Source organism: the organism of the source record quoted next, unplaced genomic scaffold (assembly GCF_019419815.1).
Source record: "Pyrus x bretschneideri cultivar Hongxiangsu unplaced genomic scaffold, Pyrus_bretschneideri_v1 Contig35, whole genome shotgun sequence".
Lineage (NCBI taxonomy): Eukaryota > Viridiplantae > Streptophyta > Magnoliopsida > Rosales > Rosaceae > Pyrus > Pyrus x bretschneideri.
The window spans coordinates 2,839,584-2,849,191 of record NW_025999668.1 but is presented as its reverse complement, the minus strand read 5'-3'; the positions used below and the strand labels follow the sequence as shown (position 1 = coordinate 2,849,191).

Below are 9,608 nucleotides of genomic sequence, written 5' to 3'. Positions count from 1 at the left end.
AATGCTCACTTAATTATTTGTTCGAAGGAAAATGTTGCTTCATTCCAAAAAATAAACTTAAAAAAACAAAAATATAACTTAAAAACAAAAAACAGGGGAAAACGCAGTCTTTTACTTGAAAAAAATACTGTGAAAGTTTGTACACATCCGTGCGTGGTTTGAGTTCAAATTGATACAAGCATTTTATTTATTCGTATTGCATGACCAACTTTGCTTTCTTAATTTCTAGACCAACCAAATATTCAGCATGACTATAAGACTAAGTTTGAAGTCACTTGTATCTCAAGTATTTAAGGGTATTTACCTGTATTCGAAGTTTTACATTCAATTTCCCCATTCTCACTACTCCTTATAGAAAAAAGAAACAAACATGAGACCAGGTTTGTCTATTAATACCTACTAACAATTGTGGCACTTGTTAATATGCATGTAAGCAAAACAGTTATTACATAAAAGAAAAATGGTAGTAGATTCCTCAATGGAAGATGCAAAATGCCTTAAGGGGACATTTTATATTAGTTCTTGATCGGAAGCTCTGCAATGACTGGATGTAAATTATTCGTCTTCACCCCAAAGGTGTATATAAAAATTTATATTTACATCTTAGCAGGTGGTTTCCGCAGGTTGTCGAAAAGAAAAATATATGAGATATTTACATCTCTCCTGTTAGGGTAAAACTCATATTTGCATACCCCAGAGGTGTAAATGTTTTTTTTTTTTTTTTTTTTTAACAAACGATATTATCTACACTAAAAAAGTTGAGAAGTGGGATAAGCCTCTCACAATAGGCTAGTGTAAATATATTTTTTTACATCTCAAATGTGCACATGTTCATTGAAGATGCTCTTATAATAAGGAAGAGTAATAAAATAGGGTATTGAAATGTATTTGGGAAGAGATTTTTATTTTTTTTAATTAAAATATCTTCTGGTACATGATTATCAAATATGTTATACTCTTTTACTTCATAATGGTAAATTTGAGAAATAAGTACATGGAAGGGATTTTTAGAAAAGATCGACAAAGTCTCTTCTCTTACACATAACTGATGATATAATATAATGAAACAAGAGGTTCGATCCCATAGTTTGTTTATGATAGATAATAGCTAAAGCTTGCATGAAAATATGTCCATAGCTAGCTAGCAACATTTTCATGAAGTGGCAAATAATCTTCATTATTTTTACATCGGTTGAGAGGTGACAAGTGGGTGGAAGCCATGTCGAAGACTTGCTTGCCAAACTTTGTCAGTGTCGGACATGGTGTAACCACATTCATGCTCCTTCCAACCTTCCAAGGCATGCACTATGCCTGCTATACGCCATGCACTCATCACCCTTCTTGGCAACCAATTCTGAGATATAAAATAAAAAATTATAGGTTAATCTAATTTTCGAATTAAACAGAAAAAAGTGGCAATGAAATTAAAAGAATTATTATTGTTTTACTCATTAATTAATTGCGTACTTCACAAGAGTAAACATTCTCAAGAGATGTGGGAATCTTCATCGCTGGGGTATAGTGGTAGAAGCAGTCTTTGCGCAATTTTTTTGGTGGGAGTTGGGAGAAGGGAACAAATAATGTTCCTCTTGGTGCACTCAACTGCTCTTTTTCTGTCAATCCATCTCCAACTAACCAAATCTGAAAAGTTGATTTGCATATATAAATTCAATATTACAATATAAAAAGGAAATTATTATTAGTCTTCTAAAATAGTTATGTTGAACTATTTTTCTTTTGATGACTAGCTGAGTGCGTGATCATTTTATTTTATTTGATTTTTAATAACAACTCTCGATATGAAATATTGTTTTAAATTGAATTGGATATCATGGGTCAAAAGCAAAATATATAGATGATAATTGATACCTTGTGTGCATAACTTTCTGCAAGAACCAAACTACTTTCAGTGGCACTCAATGATTTGGTGAGCTTTAAATATTCATCTTCGTGTAATGTAGCTACCTGAAATAAGTGCAATGCAGATAAAAGATGAGTAAAATAGCAATACTACAAACACCAAGTCTAATATCAACTCTTACACCAACTTGGTCATATTGTATGAGTCATTTTTACATGATCTCATAATATCAGTGGTCTCACATCACGTAAGAAAGTTTATATGGGAGTGATGATAAGACTTAATGTATGTAATCTTAAAAACAAATACATTTAATAAGTGATATTGAATTTAACACGGTAACATGATCGTGGATGGTAAGAATGTACTAGTACAAAAGTTTTCCTTTATTCTTATAGGGGAGCTAGAACCATGACATATGAACTTGATACATATAAATAGACGTTATATAAGTTTATTTACCTGGATACCCTTCTGGTACAAAGCAAAGGCAAGGGCATAAGCAACCTTTGTGAGGTTACCTCTAAAAACAACTTGAGTTGTCCCTTTTGGAATGCTGTTTAGGATTACAGCAACTGCTAAGCTACTTCCATCCACAACCTTGATTTTGAGATGAGGATGCCTTTGAACATAGAGACCACCATATCTATTCAGATCCTCACCCTGCATGCAAAAGTTTGCAGTCAGAAGGTGGTGAAAGATTACTTAAGGTTGGGTTTCATGTAATCAATTTTGCAGGATATATAACAGAGGGGACCTCCGGGAAATAACCAAATTTAGAAAAAATTATAACTGAAAAAAACATAAGAATTAGACTTAACGACTAGAAAGTGAATTCAGATGAAAAATTAAGGAGACTATGACAATATATAATTCACTCAGATATTGGAGGTAGAAACTGGCCTGATTCAAGAGGCCAAGACTTATAACTTTAACACCCCTTTTCTCAGCTTGAACAATGGCTTCCTCAATTAAGCTATTGATAGCTCCTTTCTCGAATCGAAGGTAGTACTGCAATATTTGTATAAACAAAGCGCAATCATATGAATAATGTTTCTGCCTAAATGGTCTATTAAAATTGAAGTTTCAATAACAAACTATATATACTTTTAGTGAAAGTTCAACTATATTTTGGTGTATAAGATACATGAGAGCATACTCGAACTTTTAGATGAAATAAAAAAAAAAGGTCCTCACTTGCAAAGTGTATTTGGGTATAACCCAAGTTTGTAATCTGAGCTTGTTAAAGCACTGCCTCTCAACCACAAATGTACGACCACAGATCCGAGTTAACACCATGTACCACAATGTCACAGGCCACATCAACCACAGGTACCATTTTGATATGTGGGGTATAGAAGCCAAGGAAGCAAACCCGAGCGGTAGATGATAGATGGATTCCGGTGTTGTTAGATGGGTTAGATGAAGGATATCTGGCGATTCCTCCTCTCTCTTGAGTGAAGTTTCATAGAGTGAATCAGTAGAATTGTCAATGGTGCCATATACGTAGTCGTAGAATGGCATGAAGAGAGAGTAATTGGTTCGGAATTGTGTGTGATGCAAAGAGTGAAACCTGTACACAAATTATATAATTAATTAAATTAATCATAATATTATAAAGGCCTTCAGTTGATGATCTCTTAAATTGCCTTAAAGAATAAATCAACAATAGTTTGTTATTTAAAGAATTAGAATTATGAGCTTTGCATAGATTAAGAGTTGGAATAAAGTAAGTCATAAGGTGTAGGTATATGTCATAATTATAATAATCTTTAAATTAGTTGTTGATTGGCACTAGTGTTGCATTTAGCTAGCGATATAATTTTTTCATACATTTATATGTACTTATACATGAATATGGGTCTCTCAACTAAGCAGTTTATTACGCTTTTGGGTTGGATGCTTTAATATGGTTTCACAATCAGCAAAGTATACTCACCTTCATAAAAAGCGAACCAAAAAAGCTTTACATTGGAGAATCAAACCCTGAACTTTTTATATGCTTAACAAAAAGCAAGAAGCTTGCTTTTAACATACAACATTAGTTGGGTTTCTTTCCCTAACAGTTCAAGATTGTGAATGTCTAAAGTTTTCGAATATGTATACTTCACTATGTATATACTATATACCCTCTACAAGTATGAAATTTTTGTATTTAATATACATATATAAACATAAATATATAGATACATCGTACATACATATATATAGGTGCGCGCGCATGTGGGGAGAGAGAGAGAGAGAGAGAGAGAGAGAGAGATTCTTACGAAGGGGTATACATAAGATACTTGAGAGGAGGAAAGAGAGAGAAGAGGCAGTTTGGAATAAGTTCAAAATTGCAGTGTCCCATGTTATTCATGAAGTCAATATAAGTATGATAGCCAACAAGGGATATGACAGAAACTGTTCCCATGAACACAGTTGCTAGCATTGGCATTGAGAAGAGCAAGGAATATACTATGTGCTCCGCAAATGGGTGAATCACAGCTGCATATAATAGCAAGATTACATAGATACAACACAATTACATTAAAAACTGGAGACTGGTACCGTTTTGTTCTATAAAATGATATTATAATCATCAATATATTTATGGTCAAACATTACAAAATAATGATGAGGTTATGAAATGATATGGATTAGCGGTCTTACAAGTAATAGGTTCAGTAACGATTGAGGAATGGTGATGAGAATGGTAGCGGGAGTAGAGGTAATGATGGTGAAGTGCTCTATGAAACCAATAGTAGAGGTACTCCACAGGACCAGCATGAAGTAGCATTGTTGAAACAACTCCGTCTGTCCTCCAAAGTGGTACATTTTGAGCCCCAGAGAACAATCGGTTGGAGAGGTACACTAGGGCTCCATTGAACAATATTTGGTCATCCCTGTAACAAACAGGGTTAGTTAGATCTTTATATAGATCAAATTATTTATTCATTGCACTCAGAGTGTTGATTAAGTTTTGTTTAATTTTTCATGTCGTCATTAGGTACACTATATTCTACATAGACATAGTATACACATGGATACAAAAATAATTAACAACATTATTTATCATGAATATCATTACGTATATCTTTTCTAAATCCATACTTAATTATATACTAAGACATGTTAAGAGATCCCTCTTTGTCAACTAAAAAAGGTGAAGTGACTAATGTGTCACTTTTATGTTAATTGATATTGTGATATTAGCAAGATTCTAAAAGGCGCTAAGCGCTAGTCGGGCGTTGGACTGGAGCCTAGCGCCTAGGCAAACAAGGCGAATTTAAGTAAATATATTATATTTCGTGTAAATAAATGTTTTTGTGTATAAAATATATGTAATTACATCATAAACTACAAAATAAAATGACATATATATTATGAGTATTGGAAGATAATGAAAACATGGGGAACAAGCATATAATGTGTGTTCATTTAAGTATTCAACAAGTCTCTTACAATTTACTGAAAAAAAAATTAAAATGCAAAATAAAAGTTATATATTTTCTGTCTTAAGTAAGTTGCAACTTGGATGGGTCGGACGGGCTAGGCGAGCGCCTCAGCAGGTCTAGGCATCCTTTCTTAATTTTCAAACACCTAAGCATTAATCAGGGACGATAGCCAACCGCCTAGTGCCTAGGCGGCGCTAGGTGAGGCCTAGACACTAGTCGGAGATTTTTAGAACAGTGGATATTAGTTTAAACAATCAAGAATGATACTGTAATTTCCTAACGACTTTCTTTACTATGTCTATTTTTTCTCTTTTTATAATTGTACATATTTTGTAAACTTTTATCATCACATACATATACCATGTGTACAAATATCTAGTTTGGATAATAAAAAGTTGAAAATAAAAATCCAATCTAAAAAGTCACATGCATGTGTAAAATGGAAAAATGCTTTTTTCAAATGTTCAAAAAGAAAAAAATTCCCTCTTTTTAAAATTCTTAGAACTTCGTCATTTTTGAGGTAAAAGCAAAATACATGCATTTAGAATTTTTACAGGAGAAATTTGTCTTCCCATTTGATAAAAAAAATTATAATAATTTATATGGTACCCTTGAGAAATATGAATGAAACAATTAGCAAGGGTAATTCTTATGTGCGAGAAGACTTAATTACTTGGATTCAAATTATTTGCTTAGTTCTCATTGCTCGAGACACCCGGAAGCACAATTCGAACCATCGCTCTTCAAGAACAACTCGAGTACTTGTCAACCTTGTCTCAATTATTATATTTGTGTGCTGGCATATTATTCAAAAGGTATCGAGATGGGGTCAAGTTGTTCTTGGTGGGGGCTCGAGCAAAAGGAACTTCGCAAAGGATCCGAATACAATTAACACCTGATGTCAAATCAGCCTTTTTCTGACAAATTTTGCCCAGAACTTGGAAAAGGAGGCAAAAATCGCTTTGACCCTCTAAAAAATTGTATTTTCCAAATATTCAATCTGATTTAGGGACGCTTAAGGACCACCATACGAACACTAACAGATCACAAGCAAATCAATGGTAAACTAATAAATCACTATAGACAAGTGGTAAAAAAAAAATAATAATAAATCACTATAGAAACACAAAATCACTTTACCATTGACATGATATATAATGAAAGATCTCAAAGAATGAGAAGAAGATGAAAGTCACCATACGAAAACTTATAGATACATAAATATAAAAAACTTATATATAGGTACCTAAATATTGGTATAAAGATAGAAAACCTAAGAATGAAGCTCAGATTATAAGGAAACTTGAAATTTATTAAGCAGCTGTAAAATAAAATAAAATTATATAATATAAAATGTAAATGAAATCCCAAATGCACTAACCAGTTTCTTTCTCTGTCAACCTGATCGAATTCAAGACCCTTGTCAAGAATTCGACCATTGCCTTTGGCTGTTCGATATCGAGAAAGAGTGATCCATATCTGGTTGTGGATCATCCTCCAAAGCATAAGTGGAAATATGAGGAAGTAAGTTATATCTCTTTCTTTTCCGCCATTCACCATGAACAACAATGTGCTGTGAATGACCCAAGGAGCCATGATGAGGTACTGCAAGTGAAAACCCAGCATATATACATGACAGCTGAAGTAATTAGTAAAGCAAAATATAAAACAATTAGAAATGTACAATCATCATGCTGATGATATATAATGTTCAATGACTAAACCCTAACACAATATAATATATATATATATATATATAGAGAGAGAGAGAGAGAGAGAGAGAGAGAGAGAGAGAGAGAGAGAGATGGAACAATAATAATTAGGTAAGAAAGTGCCTTAAAGCTTCCAAGAGGTTTCCATGGCCAATCAGTAAGAATTCCAGGCATAGAAGCCATATTCTTTGTTGATTTCTGCTGTGTACTAGACGGGTGTATATATAGGCAGTTTCTGTGGATTTCTTGATCAAGTTTTTTATTTTCATTGTGGAGATGGATTTTTTATCTTTTATTTTTTTTTTTGGGAGATTTTGTTCGGTTAGCCGAATGTAGAAAGAGGATGGGGTGATAATTTGATTGATTTGGTAATAAACATGGGGAAATGATTTACGTGCTTTTTTTCCCATTAATTTTTTTTTTGTATTATTCAATTCAAACTAATTAAAAAAATTGGAAGTATCTGATACGCATTGGTAACAGACTAATTCATCTTCTCATTAATATAAAAAAAAATAAAAATAAAAAAAAAATCTCTTCCTCATGCAACCCCAATACCACATGAGACAGTAGCGTACTTTTAACTCTTCAAAGGATACACCAAAATAGAACCAATGCCACCAAAAAATACATCCATATAAATTCAAACCCTAAGTTGGAGGCGTGCCATAAATATTAAACATGAATGGGCAAGCATGGCAAGGAAAGAAAAAAGTGAGTGAATTAATTTCCTACATTGTTAAAACAATGGCACATGTGCTACTTAATACTACGATCTAATAGCATTTCTTTTCACTTGTAAATGAGAGGTTTTAGGTTTAATTCTCGCCAAAAGAGAATTTGAACCACATTATTACTAGCTCATTATGAGACTTAGCCCACTCCATCACTCTCTTAATGTAGATAATATCGTTTGTTAAAAATAAAATAAAAATGAAAAAAGAATGGCACAAGTACAGTACTGGACTGTTGATATCCACCCATCCGGTCTTCATTTTTCACCGACCGTTTAATGAAGTTTCAATGACAAGTACCTTTCGTAATCATTAAGGTTAAAACAAGGGTAGATTACATTTTACCACCTCAGGTTTGGGATCGATTTCAATTTCCTACAACATCTTTAAAACATTGCAATTTCATACCTCAAATACTATTTTATTTCAATATAATACATCCATTATATTTTCCATTCATTGATCCGTTCAAAATTGACGTGGCTACCACACCCCTACCCCAAAACCCACCTATCTCCTACCTCACCACCCCCACCCCCTTTCTCCCTCCCCAACCTTCTTCTCCCTACAAAGTCTGAAAATAAACACAAACACAAATCCCCAACCCACTTTACATTATATAGCAGTGTAGGCAACAATGTCACAACATCCAAAACATACTTGCAAGGGTTCGGACTTGGGTTTAGGCTTGGCCTTGGAGGACCGAGGCACTAACCGGTTAGGCCAGGAAGGGGTGTGACTAGTCGCATCGAGGTCTTCGAGGTTCATCGTCGGCTACTCTGTGGTTTCTGTTTGTTCGGATGAGCGGTGGTGGAGAGCGGAGCTGTGAGAGTGGGGGTTTTCGTGTGCAGAATCGAGGGCTTTTGGGATTTGGGGGTGGTGTATGGCGTCATTCTGGAGAGGGAGAAGGAACTCGATGGAGTCGGAAGAGGAGACCTTTTTGGTGAGGTAGTCGAGGAGGGGCTCAGGGAAAGTGACAGAGAGAGAGAAGTTGAGGTTTCGATGGTGAAGGGAAAGGATGAAGGTCGAGGAGGTGAAGAGGGAGGAGAGGGTGAAGGTGGGGGGGTTGCAGGGGGAAGATGGGTTCTAGTTTGGGTTTTCTTTTTTTAATTAATTATTTTTAAATGAATAAAAAAAATTTTTATCACGTGGCATAAATGGAGCAGCCATATCAGCTCTTAACGGATCAATGGAAGAAAAATACAACGAATGTATTATATTGAAATAAAATAGTATTTGAGGTATGAAATTGAAATGTTTTAAAGAAGTTGTAAGAAATTGAAATCGACCTTAAATTTATGGTGGTAAAGTGTTATTTACCCTTAAAACAAAGTACCTATCCAATTATCCGCTTCCCTGCGCTTTTAAACTGGCTTAATTCTCGAGTCACCTCGTCCCACCCACCTCCTACGATCATTCTTAAGGACCTATACAATGCTTGAAATAATTATACATCATCCACTTAATTCGCCACTTTCGAATTATATTATTTAAACCCCTAACATCCAATACCAACCTCGTCCCATTTTCTTTCTTTCTTTTATAATAAAAAGCCGAAATTAATACAATTGTATGGAAGGCAAAACTGAAATACAAGAAAAAGCAAAAGAACGCCAAGCATAAGCCAAATGTATTCTACGATCTTCTCTCTATATTTACTTTTTACTTGATTGTCAATCGTTATAAAAAGAGTAACGTGAGCCAAGAACGGAGTCATAATATTTTTTTTTTTTAACGGGGCAACCTTACCCTCTAATTATACGTGAGGATAAAATATCTTCTGTATTTTTCATTGCTTTTCTTCTGTTTTTTTATTTCTCAAACTTCATTAAACCAAACTTGTAGGATCCTTTTTTAAAGTGAT

General features: G+C 34.0%; 1 protein-coding gene across 1 annotated transcript; it reads right to left on the bottom strand.

Moving 5' to 3' along the window:
- Positions 1-946: 946 nt before the first annotated feature.
- LOC103965505 (very-long-chain aldehyde decarbonylase CER1) lies at positions 947-7,554 on the bottom strand. Its single transcript, XM_048591678.1, has 10 exons — positions 7,134-7,554; positions 6,680-6,903; positions 4,514-4,746; positions 4,129-4,348; positions 3,059-3,434; positions 2,765-2,872; positions 2,324-2,524; positions 1,870-1,965; positions 1,468-1,641; positions 947-1,354 (listed from the first exon to the last, which is right to left on the bottom strand). Exons 1-10 carry the CDS (start codon positions 7,191-7,193, stop codon positions 1,184-1,186), a joined length of 1,863 nt encoding a protein of 620 aa, XP_048447635.1. The 5' UTR covers positions 7,194-7,554; the 3' UTR covers positions 947-1,183.
- Between the last annotated feature and the right edge of the window lie 2,054 nt (positions 7,555-9,608).